The following is a 19,640-nucleotide window of genomic DNA, read 5'->3' on the forward strand; positions in this document are numbered from 1 at the left end:
TTCTCTGGGCTGCCTCTTGCTGGGGACCTAGGCAGACACAGCACGTAGCGGGGCCTGAGGCCAGCAGCAGACCAGAGAAGGGCAATGCTGCGTGTGCCCAGCAGTGCCTGATTTGTTGCTATCCCCATTGAGAACTTGTCTTAGTGCTTTTTGCTGCTCTCCAGTAGCAGCAGGAATGGCAGCTGAGCTGCCTCCTGCCCCCAGCACGGCTGTGGGTTGGAAACACAGGATATTCTGCTGGGCAGTGTCACGTGTACTCTCGAGCACTGAAACCCACTGTGGGGCTGCCAGGGCAGGCTGATGGTGGGACTTGCATGGGTGCTGCTCCCCTGCTCCCCTAAGCACTAAGGCAGAGGGGCTGAAATGCACACAGGTGGTGTTCCCCCATGCTGACCTCCTCTGAGCTCCACACGTGTCTGGCTTTGGCAGGCAGTGTTCCCTTTTGCAACCCAAACCACAGTGGCAAAGCAACCTTGCCAAGGAAGCCCAGATGGCCAGTCTCATCCTGCTCCACACACCCTCTGGACCCATGAAACCCTGCTCCTTCCCAACTGTGCATGAAAAACCCGAGGAGATGGGCGCCTGCACTCTGTGCATGGCTGGGACAGCCCTGTCCCTCCCTAGAGGACCCACCCCCAGTTTCAGAAGTAGACCCGCATGTGCTAGGGCAGGCGCATAGGGAAGAGCAGGCGGCTCTGCCAGCAGCAGCCCAGCTCCTCAGATGCAGCATGAAGCCAGCAGGAACTGAGGCCATTTCACCCTGAGGATGCTCAGCTTTCAGCTTGCATTGAAAGACTGTAGAGAACAAAAGCAGATGGGAACAGCCCCCAATTCCCTTTACACTTCCCATTCCCTGCAGCTAGCTCCCTGTGCGCCAGACCAGGCATCCCAGGGTGCAGGACCACCCCATGTGGCATGGCAGTGATCACACCATCATAACCTCTGGCACCCTTGCAAATCCAAGGAGGGCCAAGGCACCCCTCTGGGGAACGGGAAGACGCTGCATCCTCCCTGCGCTGCCCAGCGACAGTGAGGTGCCCCTGGGCAGGGCCAGGGCTTCACCAGGCTGCGCTGGGGTGGGAGCCGGCAGCAGCCGTGGCTGCTCTGACATGGCTGCGGCTAATACTCCTTGGCCTCCTGCAGCTGAGAGAGGTACTCCTCCTCGGTGGGGTTGTCAGCACACCGCTGCCCGTTGTTGGGGGGCCGGACGGTGTGGTAGCGGCTCCAGTCACCCTTGCAGAGGATCCAGGGCAGCATGTCCACCTTGTAGTGCAGCTCCGGGGAGAACTCGGTGCTGATGAGGTTCGGGACGCCGGCCCCCTTGCCGCGGGTGATGAGGCGGGTGTGCTCATCGTAGCAGCAGTGCTGGGCAGCCAGGGTGGTGCTGTCAAGGGAGAGCATGGAGCGCAGGCAGAAGCGTGCTGTGGGCTTGTAGATGTCCAGGCGCTCCTTGGGGCCGCTGGCATCCCGCCATCGGAAGCTCCTGCCCTGCTGCTCATCCCGCAGGTTAACGGCACTGTAGACAGCCTCCAGTGGGTAGGAGCAGGGGCAGCTGGGCAGGTCCGTCAGCACCTTGCTCAGGTACTTGGTGAGGAAGTCGCTCTTGCAGTTCAGCCACTTCTCACAGCTGTCCACCTCTGGGGGGAGGACACCAAAGTGTGAGGGCACCCACACTTTACCCAGCTGCCATTTGCCCATGGCCTTGCGAGCACCTCCAGGCAGGAGCAGCAGGCTCCCAGCACAAGCTGGAGCCAGGCTCAATCCCTGAGGCACTAACAGGGTGGAAGAGGTTTCATGCTGGGGCAGACCTGCCTGTCACAGGGCTGGGCTGGCAGTATCCCCTCAGGGGAGAGGGCATGTGGCAGGCTGGCCTCAGCCACTGCACGGTAAAGCAGGACCGTGTTGTACCAGGGCTGTGGGAGGAACTGAGTTTGCCTGCATGACTGCCAAAGCCTGCTGTGGCAGAGGTTTGGGTGACTTAGGTCTGGACACCAAATGCGCCAGCCCTTGGCAGAGCCCTCCCCACCAGCCAGTCCCCATGAGGTCTGGCACTGAAGTCCCCAGAGCAAGGCGGAGACAGAAGCTGACCTGAGTTGAGGAGCTCTGTGGTGTTGTCGCTTTTGAAAGGCGTCTCCTTTGTGGGAAAGACCATTTCTCCGTCTGCTCCTTGAGAAAGGAAAAACAAACCAAAGTGTCAGGGTGAACACCAGGAGGAGTGATGGGGTTTTTTCCCTCCATAAGGGCACCAAACACCATCCATCTTCCAACTCCCTCTCCAACCAATGCTTTGACTCTCTGCCTGGAAGGGTGGACCAGCAGCAAGACTTGCAGGACAGACCCACCCAAGGTTATACAAAACCCAGTGGACAGAGCCAGCTCCATCAGGAGCTCATTTGCTCAGGAGAGCATTTTAAGCTTTCAGTGTGAGAGAGGTGCAAGGAGTTGCACACCAAGCTGGAACTCAGCTCTACCACCCTTGGGCATCAGGTAAAAGCCTCATTAGAGCTTCATTATGGAAACAAACCTCTGTGGTCATTAGCCCAGACCACATTAAACATAACTAGCTCTTGCAGCATGAGCAATGCCCAACCTGCAGTGGCAGGAGACCAGCCCACACTGGGATCGGTCAGTGCCCAAGCACTGGTATTGCCAAGGGCTCACCAGGGCAGTGTGGCAGGTCGCAGGTCCTTGACTCCGTTGCTGTGCAGGCATAGCCACAGGACCGGGTCCTCTTCTGGTTGCCACTGCCACAGGTGATGCTGCAAGGGGACCACGGGCTCCACTCCTCCTCATCTTCATAGTCTGTGCACAACAGGGGAAAGGCAGAGAGCGGTGGATCCCAGCACAGCCTCAGCAGGAGGGGAGCCAGCAGCCACCCAGGAACTCCCTCAGCTCTGCCCTGTCCCTGGGACATCCTTTACAGAGATGCAGGCCTAGCGCTGCCCAGGGCACATGGAGGTGCCTGGCCACGTGGTGCCAAGGGCCAATCCTGTCCTTGCTGTCGGCCACAGGGAAGCAGCTCCCAAGCAAAGGTTCTTGTTCTTACAGCTTTGCTCCTAGTCATACTGACCCAGACAGGCAGCACTGCCCATTCCCATCCCCACCAAACCTGCCTGATGCACTGACCATGATGCTGAAGCATCAATGTGTTAGCAAAGGTTGACTGGTTTTGTCCTTATGGTCGGGAAGCTGCAGGAGGGATGTGCTGTGGTGCCCTGGCCTGTCTGCCCAGCAGCACCTGCCATCTAGCTCTCTGCAGCTCCTCTCCTGAGTATGCCCAGGTCTGTGGTAAAGGCTTCTGGCACTGGTATCACACCAGGGACAGAGATAATGGCACCAGCACTTGCCATTAAACATTTACATGGTATTTCTCATCTGAACATGCCTTTGCTAAAATCCAGGTTCCAGTCTGATTACATGCAAGGACAATTCCCGCTGGGATGCTGGTGTGTCTGACTGCCGGCAGCCTCAGCTGGGTGCCGGCCTTACTCCTTGGCATGCTTGCTTATTTTTTTGTAGGAGCTGAGCACCAGTGTGCTGTGATCTGCAGTGCAGTGCTGCTTCCTCTGCAGCAAGGCAGGGCAGTGCTCATTTGCAGGGCAGCTGCAGGCACCCAAGAGGACTCACCGTAATTATATTTGTCCTTAAAGATCCAGTTCTTCTGCCTGGGCCACTGCTGGTCCCAGTCACCTCCCACTCCACTGAGCATTGATTCCTCCTCATACTCTGCTGTGTAATCTTCCTCTTCCTCCTCCTCTTCCTCCTCCCTGTCCCCTACATCCAGGTTGTCATCCCCTTCCTCCTCCTCTTCCTCCTCCTCATCCTCTTCTTCCTCCTCCTCTTCCTCCTCAGTGGGGTCAGTGTATTCCCAGAAAAGAGGCCAGAAGAGGTCCTTGTGAGACAACCACTCAGGGGACGTCAGGGACCAGTCATTACTTGTCTCCTTCAACAAGTCCATCTCCATCTCAGCCTGAGGATCATCCACCACTTCGATGGTCACCTGGAGGCCAGATACGAGGCAGGGCAGTGAGCTAAGGCACAGCACTGAGATGGACCTCCCAGCCCATGTACTGGTTCCCAGCCTGAGAGGCCAGAGATGCTTTGGGGTACAGGACTACACAATGAGCACAAGAGGAAGGGACTGAAGCAGGGGCAGAGCAGTAGGGGTTAGGGGTGGCTGGTGGTCACCCACAGAGACCAACACCACCATCAGAAATTGATAAGTCACCCTTGTAGGAGCATTTGTAGGAGCATTTGCCTCCAGAGAGGGGCTGTAGGAACAGGGAAGATGCCATGACCAAATTTCTGTGGCAAGCACCCTGTCTGTGCCAGCTATTTGCACCTGGTAGACACCAAGAAGACAGATGGCCGTGGCCACACGGACTCCACCTAAGAGATGTTTCCTCCTCTTAGGGAACCAAACGAGGCTGGGGAGGACAGGCAGTGCTGGCCCGCATCCCCTCACTGCCCATGCAGACCTGCTCCCTACCTGGATGTTGGGATTCTGGGCACTCAGGTCCACGTTGGCCAGCCCTGGCAAGCTCTGCAGGTCCAGCATGAAAGGCAGGTTCTCGTCCTGGCCAGCGCCGCTGGGCTGTGGCACCACCGGGCTCCTGGCAGGCTGCTGAACGGCCCCTCGGCGCCTGTGCCGCCGCAGGCCAGCCTGCCCGCTACGCCTCAGGCCCCGCGCCTTGCCTGATGGTGACAGCTCCTCCTCCCCTGCCGAACGGGGGCCGGATGAGGCAGAGACCTGGAGAGGGAAGAGGTGGTGAGAACATCTCCTGAGGGTGGCTGTGCAGGGAGCAAACCACTGCCCAGCAAAGGGAGCCTGGTCTCTTGCACTAAACGGCTCCTTCACTCCATCTTATTGCAGCATCAGGGCAGCGATGAACATGTTAATTAATACCCAGTGGCCTGCACTGTGCCAGGGCTTGGCCCCATTGCACCTGAGCAACCTACAGATATACTCAGACTTCTCATCCCCGTGACCACCCCCTCTGCCCACCGCTGCTGCCCCATTGCCCGTCTCGCCTGCCTTTCCACTCCCCACTCTCACTTTTTTACTAGTTCTTTGCCCCTGGAGATGGGTAACAGCAAAGGCTGCCTCTGGTCACAGGGCTACCAGAGCTCATGATTAATAATTTTATATGTTTATATAAAAAGTTTATAACAAGGGCTTTATGACAAGGGAGGAAACCACACATAAATAAATTGCTCTGTGGTGACAGTATTAGGGCAGACAACTTTATGCAACACAGGTTTAATTGAGATTTCAGATGCTGCCCAAAGAGGGGAAAGATAGATATAGATGGTAGACACAACCTGGCCAAACAGGACGAGACAACGTACTTGCCAGTGGTGCCAATAGCTCTAACACTGCAGTGGCACACGGTGCTTCACAGTCAGCCCTACCCCGGGAGGAGCAGGCACGGAACCTGGCCAGGGCAAGCCGCTCCAGCCGGCCGGCGGCGCAGGGAAGCGAACAGCACACCCTGCCAAGCGGCGGGGCCGCGACGAGTTCCCACGTTCCTCGTCTCCGCGCCCGCCGCACTGGCATGAGAAAGCGCGAGTCAAAGGGCCAGCAGGCTCCAGTGAGCCCGAGAAACCGGAGATGGGAACAACTGGCAACCCCCCGGCGGCACGGGCCATCCCCAGCCAGGCCTGCGGGGCCCAGCAGCCCGGGGCTGCGAGCGGAGGTGTCCGAACCCCCCACAAGTCGCCTATTTCTGGCTGCCCGGCTGAAACCCCCTTTTGTTCCCGAGCTCTCGCCCTTCGCGCCAGCCCAGCCGAGAGCCGCGGGATTAACGAAGAGAGCGGCAGAGAGCGGCGTGCCCCCCCCCCCCCCCCCCCCCCCCCCCGGGGGACGCGGAGAGGCATTTCTACCTGCAATTAGAGCCAGATGGCTTGGGGAAGGACTCCCCTCCCTTTCATCCTGATCACTGGAGCACTTCAAAGGCAGCTGGAGCCTGGCCAGGCTCTCATGAGCGCACACAGCCTGTCCCCAAGTCCTGTGCCCACACATCAAAGCCCGCGGTCCCCCAGTTCCCGGGGGAGGGAAAAGAGCAGCAGGGACGCTGCTGGTCGCTTGGCTGCTGCCCAGAGCAGGCTGGGCGCGGGGAAGGGCCAGCGACAGACTTCACCAGATGGGCCCGAAGGAGAGAGGGCTGTGGGAAGAAGGGAACATGTGCTGCCCAGCCTTTGGGCTCACCCCATTCGCTAGCCGAGGAGCTCACCCCTCTCCCGTGGCACTGCTGGCAGCAAATGTGGGCACAGACAGATCCTCTGCTTGCACCTTCCCCTACCAGCTTTCTCTGCCCCCATCTAAGCCGCGGCAGTTTTGGGAAGGACCCATGGAACGATGCTCTTCTCCAGCCTGTGTCCTGGTGCTTCAGCCCCTTGCCAGGTCTCCTCTTGTGCCCAGGAACTCCCTGGGAGGGAAAAGGAGGAGCCCAGGCAGAGCAGAAGCAGTAAGGGGGGCAAGCAGGCAAACCTCGCTGTGTCCCAGTTCTGGCTGTACAACAGCACCCGCCAGTGCTGGGTTTGCTGCCAGCTGCGTGTGCCCAGCACAAGCCAAGCACAAGGGGCTGCCAACAGCCCTGTGAGGCTGGCACTCCTGCCTGATCTGTAATGAGCTTGTCGGGGCTGAGTAAGCTCATTTCACAGACAACCCCAATTTAATACACATGGAAAGCAAGGTCTCCTCTAGCAACAGGATCCAAGCTCACGCAAGGACATCAGAGCAAGCCAGCCAGGAACAGACTCCAAGTCTCCAAACTTGCACTCGGTGCCTAATTCAGATTTTACGCCCAAACAAGCTCAAGAAATTCAGAGTACTGTTCCCACAGGGAAAATGTAAAACTGCCCCAGGGGAACTGGCTGCAGGACTGTCACTGGGTGAACAGAGCTCCCAGAACAGACTCCTGAGGGTGTCTGACCTGGATGGCCCAAAGTCCTTCAGCGACTGTCACTGAACCGTAGCACCCAACGCTTCCCTCCTGTTAACGTGTGCAGCGCTCAGGGGCATTGCTGGGTTAAAATTTGTCCCTGCATCAGAAGATGTCCCTCGAAAGCACAGTCCTGCTCAGTGCCTGACCTAAGTGATTATCAAGTCATGGATTTTAGAGATGTCCAAGGAGGCCCAGTGTTCCCTCTGGGTCAGTGCATCCGTGGTACCGTGATCCTGAGAGACAGATGTACCTTCTCTGTGTAACCAAGGGGCTCCTGCCAAGCCACACAGGCAGCTGCCCTCAAGGGTCATGCTCCTGTCACCCTCTCCTCCACCCTGCTTCGGGAACAGCTGGATAAAGCCATTTAGCCTGGAGCTAAGCCACTGCAGTGCTTCAGCTAAGGGAAGAGTGAAAACTCTACTCCCCTACTCTTCATGGAGCTCAGGAGAAAGGCTGCAAACCACTGCAGAGCTGGTCGAAGCAGCTCCCTTCTCCTTCTGACACCGGCGAAGGACACTTGCCACCACACCATAGAAGCCGACTGCATAGTGATGAGAAGTCATAATATCTCACAGCTGAGCTCCAGCCTTCTGCTGCAACCAGCAGCACCAAGCAAAGGACAAAGCTGGAGGGGGAATTGCCGCAGCTCCTCCTGCACACACCTGGGATATCCTACCTGGCTGGGAATAAGGGTTTCCAGGGCAGAAATCCAGGAGAAACTCTGGGGCAGCACTCAGGAAAGAGCATGTACTTTCTGTTTGTGAAAAGCATGTTTAGACTGAAGGCTATATGCAGGATCACAACCACCTCCCTGCCAGCACAGGAGCTCTTCCCACATAATCCAGGCTCTCCCCACTGTAGTGGAGACTGTGCAGGGGGTCAGTGTAGGACCTTGGGGCACAAACTCAGCAAAGATATAAGAAAGGGGAACGAGCTTGTCAGTAATTCACCTCAGTGTTGTGCCTACCTTGTAGACAAGATGGGTGACAAGGTGTGTGGAGAAGGTGTGTGGAAAGGACACATATAATTTCTCTAGAGACTAAAGGCTGATTTCTAGTCCATATGTCTCCATTAAAATTGCTTGTAAATCTGAAGACGGCAAAGAGAGCAGCTGCAAAACCGTTTCAAGGGACGGAAAGACTTTTCTAGTGACAGACTTGTACAATTCAATTTGTCATGTTAAAAAGAAAAAGCAATGACTTGATTTCCTAGTTCTTTAAGGCAGTAATCCATCTGGCACCAGAGACCCTCTAATCCAGAACAGAAACACATAATACGAACCAACACATCCGAGTCAAAGCCAGACAAATTCAACTGAGGAATAAGGACTGTGCTTTTAACACCGTAGGTGATTAACCACAGGAACAAGCTAACAAGGAAAGTGGCAATATCTCTAGTGGAGACAGTCAAACCCATGTCATTGGGCTCAACACATATGCACTGCATCTGTGCTAGGGAGGAAATTCAACGATCTAATGATTTCTTCTGGCCTTAAAATCTGCAATTTTGCTACAAACTTCTCTAACACCCTGAACTAAACCTGAGTTAAGAAAAGCAAATGACCCATGTTCATGTGCTGCAGCTGTTACGTAAAAATGATTAGAGACGTGACATCTCAGATCCTACAGCAGTTTAAAACCTGAAAACATTGACATAATAGTCCCTGTGCTATACTGCCCTTTGGCAACCAGAGACACCACTGTGCTGCCACCACAACCACAAGTATTTGTCCCTCCAGCACGTTCCTCTGTAGGCACAGGTTGCCACTGAACCCACTGGCAGTGCTCTCTGTAACTACATACATTGCGGAGCACAGCTGCTCTTCATCATGGGGATAAACCCAAGCCAAGTACACTTGAGATAACTCCCCGGGAGCAAAGCATTGCTGGAGCCTGTGCATCAGCCTGTGTATCAGCACAAGGGAGTCCCTGCACAAGGCAAGCTCCGAGAATGCAACTTCCACTCACACCTATTCTGAGCCAATTAGTGAGCACGTAAACTTGTTCAGCTTGAACAAAAGAAACCTGTAAGCAGGGGAGTCAGATCAGAGACAACAGTCAGGCTCTGCTTTGGGCTTGCAGTGAGGAAAATGACGTATTTGCTAAGGGCTGGTATCACACTGGTCTATAATTATAAGGAACGGGGGGTTTTGTTGCTTAATTATTACTACTTGTGTTAAGTTTCCTTTGAATAGTTCTGCCACACTGTACTGAAATGAGAACCCACCAGAAGAACTACTGATCTTTTCCTGAATAGAGCTGAGTCTACACAAGTGTATTCCTACTCCTTCCCCCAAGCTCTCTCCATCACTATTTTAACATCTGTCCTGCAGTTTGTTGCAAACTCACCCACTTATGAATTAGCCAAGAACAGAATAGAAACCAGAACATTTTTTCTTTTATCTACCATAAAACTTTTCCTTCCATATTCACCTAAATAACCTGTGAAGATCTGGAGAAAGCTTTCCAACAAAATCTACCTTTGGACTGAAATTGGGCAGGAGCAACTTCCAGCGCAGGGTTTTATTATAAAGCCATGGAAGCAGAAGGATTCTGGTCAGTTACTTCAGGGGGAAGGCCAGCCTGTGTGTGGGGAGCTCTGGAGCGTAGTTTGCAGAAGGGCTCAGGACAGTTTTGCTGGTGGGATGGGAGAAAGTGGAGGTTTTCCGAGTGCTAACAGGTAACGCTGTTGTCTCTTTAAAACAAAGGAAGATTGAAGTGTAATCGACAGGAACAAATGCAGCGTGCCACTCTGCCTCCCTCCCATAGTGCTGGCCATGCTCTCTCCTTGATGACCCCACCACAAACACTACTCAAAGGGCTTTTTAAGCCCAGCCAGCTGAGACCACTGTAGCCTCTGGAGGGCTGTAGTTTGATCCTCCCAGCTCATAACCCATCTACCAGCACAGTGTTTCAGCCAGATGGAAAACTCAGTGGATGCACATCAGGCAAGACACCTCTGCTATTCATCAACTCATCATGTGCTTAATGGATCCTCCAGAACTGTGCCAAGGCACAGAGTGCTCCTACAGGTGTTAAGAGCTGGGTGGGTGCCCAGGAAGCAATGGGAAAGGTACAGACGCCACCCAGTCCCTGTTCCTGTCTTCAAGACCTCCTGAGCCACGATCCCAACGATCAGACACAACACCTTTATACTTATAGGCAGGTGGTTTAGCGGGAGCCATCACACAGGGCTTTGACAGGTGAGCTACGGAAGATCTGCCAGAGGTAATTTAAGGCAGTGGACACCTCCAGCTGCCTCCCTCATCTTCTGCCCTCAGTTACATTCCTGCCTGAAAGGAGCTATGGCACAAGAGCAGGACCATGAGCTCCTCTGCTCACTGGTCTACCTTTGCTGGCTCTGATTGGGATAGACTTAATTTTCTTCACAGCTGCTATGGGACTGTGTTTTGGATTTGTGCTGAAAACAGTGCTGATAACAGAGGGATGTTTTGGTTATTGCTGAGCAGTGCTTACACAGTGTTTCTGCCTCTCACACCACCCCACCAGTGAGCAGGCTGGGGGTGCACAAGGAGCTGGGAGGGGACACAGCAGGGACAGCTGACCCCAACTGAACAGAGGGATATCGCATACCATATGGCATTATGCTCAGCTTTAAAGCTGTGGGAAGGAGGAGGAAGAAGGAACGTTCAGAGTGCTGGCATTTGTCTTTGCAAGTAACCATTAGGCATGATGGAGTCCTACCTTCCTGGAGATGGCTGAACTCCCGTCTCCCCATGGGAAGCAGTGAATGAATTCCTTGTGCTTTGCTTGCACACATGGCTTTTGCTTTACCTATTGAACTGTCTTGACCTCAACCCATGAGTTTTCTTACTTTTTATCTTCCAATTGTATCTCCCATCCCACCTCAGGGAGGGAGTGAGTAGCTGTGTGAGGCTTGAACCTGCTGCTGGCTAGGGTTAAACCATGACACTGCCTCAGGATGAGCTCACACCCGAGTGCTGGTTTTGCTTTTTTCTTTTTTCTTCAAATAAAGACTGAAGCATCTCCCTTTAGGTTTTAGGGAGCTCTGCAAATGCTGGTGGAACAGACAAGGCACTCGGTTATCATGCTTGTGTGGGCAGATGCTGTTTATGGCAGACCAGAAGGAGCTGGCAGCGAACTGTGGCTGTGCAGGTAATTATTACACCCTCATGGTTATAATTTTCATGCAGTTATCAAAACACTTTAGATCATGTGGAATCACTCTCTCTTATAACCAGCTTCATTCCAACTGTCTTGAGTAGAGAGCTGCAGGAAGCAGCATCAAAGGCTTCCTCATCTCTCATTTATTGTCATGTCTCACAACTGTGATAACTGTGATCTCAAAACCTTTCTTAAAGCGGGTGACTCAGTTGCCCCCAAGGCAGAGCCAGCCCTGGAGCAGAAGAAACCACAGCCCGGAGAAGCAGCAGCACACAGCACCATGAGGAGCAAGGGCATGGCATAGCTGACTTTGTGCAAGACCAAGAACAGAGCAGCTGGCCAGGCTGCTGTGAGTGCTCCTCACCGTACATCCCGGTTGGCACAGCCTGGCCCCTCTCACCGCAGCCAGCTCTCCTGCAGGTGTGCTGATGAGTAACTTGCCTGTCGCACCCTCAGACAACTCCCCAGGTCGCTTGTGATGCAAGGAGCACAAGTAGGAGCCTCTCACCATGCCTGGCTGTTGCACTCCTCAGTGTCACACACAGGTGCTTCTCTACCGTAAATATCTTCTCCCTCTTTGATACTGAGACAAATGCTGTAAGCCCCCATTTTGCAGACAAAGAAAATGACCTACCGCAGGTCTCTCAGGCAGCCCGTGGCAAGGCCAGGAATAGGTGCAGGTCTGCCATGTCGTACTCGGAGAAGGCTCTCTGGAAAGCCCACCACAGCTCAGTTTCTCCTCCCCACCCACCCCAGGAGGGGCTGCCCTGCCTCCCGCATGGATGAGCTGCACAGACCCTGCAGTGGAGAAACTGGGGTTTCCGGTTCACACCTCTGACATGTCCCTGTGCAGCAGCCAGGGCTGTGCTCACACCAGAGACCCTGCCCAAGTGCATAGGTCCAAGGGCCAGCCCTTGATGGGTGGTGCATGCTGTGAGGCGCCCAGCAGGAGGCAAGGCAGCCTTACCTGAGGAGGAAAGTACCCAAGACCTCTGCTGCAACCAGGCCAGCTGGGTGCTGCTCAGATAAGAGTACAGCACAGGTATGGGAGCAGGGCCCCGCAGGGACTGCACAGAGCGGTCCCCCAGGGAAGTGAACAGACACACATCCATACCCGCTGGTGCTCTCTGGAAAAAGCTCCTGCTAAGGCACATGTTTTCTGTTAACACAGTTGAGCTGTAATATGTGTAAGCTCTTAATGCATCAGGCTGAGTTGCTGTTAACTTGTTCCGGCTCTGAACCCCATGTGCTTCAGTAACCATTAACTTGTTCCAGCTAATGATCCACATTTGTTAGCCTGCACACTGTAACCCTCTGACTGCTCCAGCTGCTGCTTCCTTCCCTACCGTAGCCCAGGCAAAAATGCAAAAGGAAAAAACCCAAGATATAGCAAAGCAAGTGCAGAAACTGAAGGGGCCAGACCAACACCAGCATCCCCCTGACCCCTAGCCTGCTAGAAGACACAGGGGAAGACAGGGCAGGCCCTGGCCACCCCACAGGTACTATCCCCTTGATTGGTGAGTGCCTTGGGGCTCAGCTGCCAGGAAAGAGCCAGGGTTGGCTGGCTCGTACACAGGCTCAGGCTGCTGGAGCTCGGATGGAGGACAGCTCACCTGAAGGGCACCAAATCCATGCCATGCACCAGCCTTTCACTGTACCCTGCATGACAGAGGCTTCCTTGACTGGGAAGACATTCCCAGCCCTGTCTCACACTCAAGTCCTGTGTGCTAGATAAGGCCCTGAATGACTGGGCTAACCAGCAGCTCCTAATCCAAGATAAAGCCATGCCTTGCCACCCTGCATGCATGAGTGCTTCCTGGCCATCTGCAGCCAGGTCCCCACCTTGAGCCTGTCCAGCAGCACTGAGGACCAGCAGAAGGCAAGCAATTTACTGCATTTTGTCCCCTTTGAAGCTGTATCCTTCCCCTGGAGACTAAACCAAGCTGCAGCCCAGGAGGTGTCAGTGCCCTTCACACCAAGAGCCACCTGAGACTCAGAGGCAGGTCTCACATCTCGTAAGTACCAAGATGAAGCATATTTCACAACAGCTTCTCAAAGAAGTTACTACACAGAGGGAATGTGCAGAAACCGAGCTGCTTGGAAGCAATACCATGCGGGTGGACTTTTACAAGTGGCCACATAAAAGCATCCAACAGCCCAATGAATGTTCCCTGCAAAAATGGTCTACCAGAGAAAAAAATAGTCCTCACACTTTGGCAAGCTCCTGTCTCAAATGGAAACGTTTGCACACAGAAACACGGCTGCAGTCTCTTCCCTGCTTCTTGGCTTTGAGCTCTGGTGTTTTATACAAAAACTGAGCCTCTTGTTTGCAGCATTGGCTTTGGAGGAGCTGGATGGCACGGGCCACCTTGCTGTTGTGACTGCATCTCGGAGTGTCAGGCTTCCCTATGGGAAGTGTCCAGGCATCCTGTTTTGGGGATTATTCCAAGTTTTGTACTGGTACTATATAAAACAGAAGATCCCTGGTTTGTACTCTGTACCCCTAAAACAGTGACAAGAGGAAAGCAGGAATTAATTCCCAGCACACTCCCTGCACCACCTCGCTGGGCTTGGAGGGACAGCGACTGAAGGCAGGATAAGTCCTCACCTGCCTGTCTTTAAGAAGGTCTGCAAGAGCTGGACACTTTTGGGAACCCAGAGAGAGGGCTGAGCAATGCCCTGTAGGGCGATTTATGCCTAATCTCTACCCCTTACATGTGCCTTTTACAGGAACTCCTTTGATTGTAACAATGGGAGCACAGCAGACCTATTTGTGCTGTGAAAAAGGAAGAAGCCCCCTCGTCGGGCAGCTTCCCTACACCCGGCTCCCTTTTGTTTCTGCTCCTGCCTGAGCCCCAGGGCGGGAGGGTTTTCAACTGTGTTGACTAAGATAATTTGGCACTTCTCAAAAGGAAATTTGCTACAAAGGGCGAAGTACCTCCCTGCGCACAAAGAGCCCCTTTCAGAGCGGAAGGATGCTTCAGTGCACGTTTTGTACCCACAAATCCGACCTCCGCCAAGGACAAAGCCAGGGACAAGAACGCTTAATTGCTGAAGAAATGAAAAGGTAAAAAGCACATCCGCAGGCAAAATGACTCTGCTACTGACACAGCCGCAGGTCCTGGCCGGACAGGTCCGGGTGCCCCACGCAGGGCTGGCACACACGGGTGGCAACACACGCTGGAGACACACAGCACTGCGAGACAGCCCCAGGGAAAGCACACGGGAGGCTCCGAACACCCGTGTTCTCCCCCGCGGTAGCCCCAGTGGTCTCCCCGGGCAGCATGCGTAGGCTACGTTAGGGCTCCCAAATAACAGGGCTCCCCCAGCTTGCAATCTCCTGACAAACTCCACTCAAGCCCTGTTGATATTTCCATTTAATGCTTTTTACCTACTACAGCCACTCCACGTCACCTTGGGGCTCCTTTACTCTGCACTTGCTGGTATCTCCAGTCAGGCATCTTGTGACTGCTATACATTATATTTCTAAGCACTCCTCTGCTCTCAGGCTCCCTATACACGGGACAGGTGGATTTAAATCAAGACTGCTACCGATGGCTTTTAATCAGCAAGGAAAACATCTTGGTGGAGACCTTCAGTTTTGAGCATAGTTTCCCATCGCTACTCTGGCTGCCTGAGGTAATCAGTAAAAAATACACACTGTTGTTGCTCATTTCCTTCTTTCTCAGAGCGCGGGAGCCTCTCATACCAGGTGCTGTACAAACCCACTGATTTGCAGCCAACTGCAGCCCTTTGGTATTCTTTTGTTGCTTTCTATTATCACCTATCACAGACACCAGATTTGCTTTGCTTGAAGACTCAGACCAGGGGAACTCCAACAGCAAGCTCCAGCCTGGAGTCTCACCCTGCCCCTGTCCCAGCCCTGCAGTAACAATCCAGGGTGCCTCAGGTTGCTTGCTGCCCTTGCTCTTGGAGCAGCTCCCTCCTGCCACCGAGCCCACAGTCGCTGGGCTGGGCAGCTTGGACCCTCTATAGCATGCTGCTGCATACCTCTGCCGTGTCCCATCACCACTGGGATGTTGCCTACCAACACCCCATCGCTGTTACTGCCAGTACTATTATTTCTATGCATAGGTATTGAAGTGGTTGTATCGGTTGACACAGATCTAATAACTTCTAATGTTTACATTTCTAGTGTGTTAGAATGTTGGCTATTTTCTATTTATTAAGAGAGTACTGGAACAGGCTGGTATCAGTTGGAAAGAACCCAAATATTTATTAACGATTCTCAAAGCCAATATTTTGAAGTCCAGCAAGTTTATCAAAACATTTTTTGCGTTTAAACCCCCTGACATCAAAAATAAACAGACCATTAAGCAATGTGATGAGCTGTCTCTCATCTCCACAAGGGACACAAACTTTACCAAGTATTCAGTTACCCAAATCTGAAGAGCCACTGGCATGGATCAGTGCTTGGACCTGCACATTTCTGCCCACATCAGAGTGAGATGCATCTGTCCCACAAAAGTGCTTCTAAACCCCCTGCTGTGCACCTGCCTCCCGCTTTGGAGCCCACCTGCCTTCCCTAACAGCACGAACAAGCCTCCAAATGAGCAGGTATCTTCTGTCGTTAGATTTAAGTCACAGTTTGCAAAGAAAGCGTTTCAACTTCCAGTCAATTGGGCTGAAGAAATAGAAAACATTCTCGCTACATCTGTTGCTTATGCTGGGTTTGGTGTAACTCAGGCAAAGCTTTTCTACACAGTATCAAGGCTGAGAAAATGTAAATGCAAATGCTGTCTCCTTTGGTAATTAATGACTGGAAGCAGCGGATCCTGACTGAGGCACAGGACTTTGGGACGTACCGATAAGGCTATCGCCCAAAGATAAAGCACGTGTTCTCTCCATCCCTCCTGCAATTAGAAGACTTCCAAACCCCAAAATTTACTGAAAACCTGAATGGATTTAATTTTTCTAGATTATTTTAGTATAGAAGTGCAACTCTGAGACTCAGCACAAATTATAAAAGTTCCCATTCACTCCTAAACCAAGGGAAAATGTTTACTTTGTATAAAGATGTTAAAATAAAATAAGGCCAAGTTTTGTAACTGTTTAATGGTTTTGATTGTCTATCTGCTCTGTCATTTCTATTTTTCTCCTCCTGGTCCCCTTCATTCTACCCACATCTGTAGGGCATTACCCATAGCGTAACCAATACTCCAGCTGCGGCTGCCCTGCTGCCATAGAGACAGGATGTATCAGCGCTGCAACAGGAACCATCTGCGCCTATGACCCAAAATCACTCTGGATTTTTTTCTAACCACCATACTGCTGCGCTTCTGCTCCCTGCTCTAGTTCAAACACCAGGCATGTCTGCTCCAGATTCTCCCCCACAGGCACCAGAAATCAGGATTTCCTCCTAACACAGTCAGAAGACACATGCCAAAACCTACTGCTTTCTCCCTGCTGTGCAGAGTGTGAAGCTGGTACCTGGAGGGATACAAGGTGTGCTAAGGAGCACCAACAAAAGAATCAAAAGAATAACTCCCACGAGCTGAGATAAGAACAGTCCAGTAACTAAGGTATAACACAAATCACTGCTGCTGCCACCAATAATAATAATGATAAGAGAAATAACAAGGGAAGAGAATACAACTGCTCACCACTCGCTGACCGATACCCAGCCCTACCCGAGTAGTGGTCCAGCCCTTCTGGGTAACTGCCCCGAGTTTACATCCTGGGCATGACGTGCTGTGGTATGGAATACCTCCTTGGCTAGTTTGGGTCAGGTGTCCTGTCTTTGCTTCCTCCCGGCTTCCCCTCCTCCCTGGCAGAGCTTGAGACTCACAAAGTCCTTGGTCACAGTAAACATCACTGAGCAACAACTAAAAACATTGGTGTTATCGGAGTTGTTCCCAGACCAAAAGTCAAAACCACAGCGCTGCACCAGCTACTCAGAAGGAGAAAAATGACTGCTACTGCTGAACCCAGGACAGTATCCACCCCTTATTCCATGCCATTCACATCATGGTCAGATCCCACATTTTTCAATATACCATTCCCCTGAGGAATCCATTCTTCATCTTCCTCCTCACCTCCACCCTCAAATCTCTGCCTATAAACTTCTTGTGTGCCTGTATTTCTGCAAGAAGCAAAAGTCCTGGGGACAGAGGCTGTGCTGTGAGTGCCGTATGTGATCTTTGGCCGGCCACACAACGCTCCCCATTCACAGCCACTCACAAACTGGGACCGACAGCAGCTTGCCCTGCTTCCCGAGGTATTTCAGACGTCAGATAAAAAGGAGCCTGAGATTGTGCTGCAGGGTCCTGTGGTGGGGACCTGCACAGCTTCCTAATATGCAGTTTGTCCTTGTCCTATGCCCCCTGCCACAGGGCTGCAATATTTTCCTGGATTTCCACCTTAAACCCCTACTCTCTCTGCTGCTGGAGCCTGAGCACACTCCGCCTGGCATTTGCCTGGCAAGTGAACTGGCAACTATGTCTGTGCTTGAAGTCTTACAAGCAAAGTACAGCACCAGCATGATTCCCCTGAGACGAGCACCATGGTTTTGCAATAACTAGCAGTAAGGTATACTGCCATCGCTCAGCACCTCCTTTGCCAGTGTAAGGAACACTGCAGATCAAACCTGCTGCTCCCCACACTGCTGTGTATCATCAACAAGGGCTGAGCTTCTCTTACCCCATCCTGCTCTACCTCCTCCTATTGCCACTTTTCCTACTTAGCCCTTTCACCCACTTCTAGCAGTAGCATTCTTCAAAACTGTATTTTTTAAACACAGCTCTGCCACCTAAGCCACTTTTTCTCAAGAGAACAGCGTCAAGGTGTAAATAACTTGCTTTAACTGTTCAGCTGTCTGTCTTTCTTATCCAAACCCTTCTTCCTGCCCTCCTGGTAGTTTGCTTCTTCCCCATCCCCTTCCTGTCAACCCCAATAGCTCCAACCAGTTGGTTCCCAGTTCCCCACTTCCCGCTGAAGTTTTCCCTTCCACGATGCCAGTGCTGGCCGGATCCGGCTCTCAGAGGGGCAAGAGGTGCAGCCCCAGGACCTCCTCTCCAGCTTAGGGGGGTGCCGAGGCCGCCTGCCCGGGATGCTGGACGGGGCACAGGCTGCGGAGATGAGAGCAGAGTATGACCATTCTGGAATCTGCCCCTGGGTCGTCCCAGCGGGAAGGGCAGACGGCGGCTGAAATCCGTCACGTCTTCTTTTTGTAGTAGCGGAGTTTTGGAGTTCCTGGCAAGCCACCAACGCCACTGATGCTGCCGCAGGTCGGGTTGCGGCTGGACCCCGCTCTGTTCCGGGGGATGTTGCCCCCTGGAGGCAACGGATCCTCCCGAGCGCTGGGTCTCGGCGCTCGGCCCCCACCTCAAAGCACCTAAACCAGCCCCTTTCCTGCAGCCTCAGTGCGGACCTGGGGCTACCCGACAGTCCCGGGGGCCAGGAAAGGGCTCTGCTCCTCAGCGAGTGAAGAGCCAGACCAGCAGAGGAGATGCACGGAGCTCTGCTTCCCCCTGCGGCTCCTCCTGCTGCTGCTCTTCCACCCGGGGCTCCGGGCGGCCTGGCCGCGGGACACGTGTTGGATGGTCCCTTCGGAGATGCACAACCGGCCCCGAAAGAGCCCCGATGACCGCCCTGGCGGGCTGCTTCCCCCCCTCAGCAGTCCGGGCACTGGTAGGGCTGCGAAGGGCTCGGCCCTGAACCCCCCGGCTCTCCATCCTTCCCCAAAGGCTGCCTTACCTCCGCCAGCTTGGAGCTCCTCTCCTTCGGGCTGTTGCTGCGCTGCTTCTTCACGGGCAGCCCTCTCACCGCAGCCAGGAAAGTTGTCAGAAAGACGAAGCCGAGGATGAGCACGACTTTCCCTCTAATCAGCGGCATCTCTCCCTCCCTCTCGCCCCTCTTTGCCCGCCCAGGGCAGGCGGCCCGGCAGCACGCCCTCCCGCAAGGCTGCAAGCCCCTTCCTTCCTTGCTCGGGAAAGCAAGAGAAGAAGGGAAAACTCAGAAAAACATTAATGTATATTAACTATAGCCGCCGGGAAGCGCAACCCCGGCGGGTGCGGACGGGGCAGCGTCCGCCGGGCAGGGCCGCTCTGCTCCCTGTGATCTCGCTTGCAGATTGCCGAGCACGTTTCAGTGTCGCTGCTTCCCCGGGCTCGCCCGCCGGTGCCACTGATGCTGAAGGATAACTCTGAAAAGCTTCACAAGTGTGTGCGGAGAGGGAGGGGGGAGAAAAGGGCTTCGCCTCCCCACCCCCCTTCCTAATCCCTTCGGCAATCTGATTTCTTTTCCTCCTCTTCTCCTCCCCCCGCCAAGTCACTCCCCGGGGCTGCCGCGGCTCTTCAGGCACCGCCGGGCGGGCGGGCCGCGGCCGCTCGCCGGGGAGAGGCTCCTTTTCGCAAGGAGCGCGGTCAAGCCCCCCTCGGGCGAGCGGCGCGGCAGCCGGCCCTGGCGCGCCCCTGCCTCGCTCGGGGGCTGTCGGCGCTGCCAGACCTCCCCCCGCTCCCTCCGGGCGCTGCCCCCTCCGGGCGCAGCCGGCCGCTCCTCCCCTCCCGGCAGCCGCATGGCCCCGGAG

At 54.0% G+C, this 19,640-nt stretch overlaps 1 protein-coding gene across 1 annotated transcript; it reads right to left on the minus strand.

Annotated features, from left to right (window-relative positions):
* Window positions 1-1,119: 1,119 nt before the first annotated feature.
* ISM2 (isthmin 2) lies at window positions 1,120-18,946 on the minus strand (the record flags this gene model as incomplete). Its single annotated transcript, XM_080619144.1, has 6 exons — window positions 1,120-1,637; window positions 2,089-2,166; window positions 2,662-2,802; window positions 3,628-4,000; window positions 4,490-4,750; window positions 18,809-18,946. 6 exons carry the CDS (start codon window positions 18,944-18,946, stop codon window positions 1,120-1,122), a joined length of 1,509 nt encoding a protein of 502 aa, XP_080475270.1.
* Window positions 18,947-19,640: the final 694 nt, after the last annotated feature.

The sequence above is a fragment of the Psittacula echo genome (genome assembly GCF_963264785.1).
Source record: "Psittacula echo genome assembly, chromosome: 5".
Taxonomy (NCBI): domain Eukaryota; kingdom Metazoa; phylum Chordata; class Aves; order Psittaciformes; family Psittacidae; genus Psittacula; species Psittacula echo.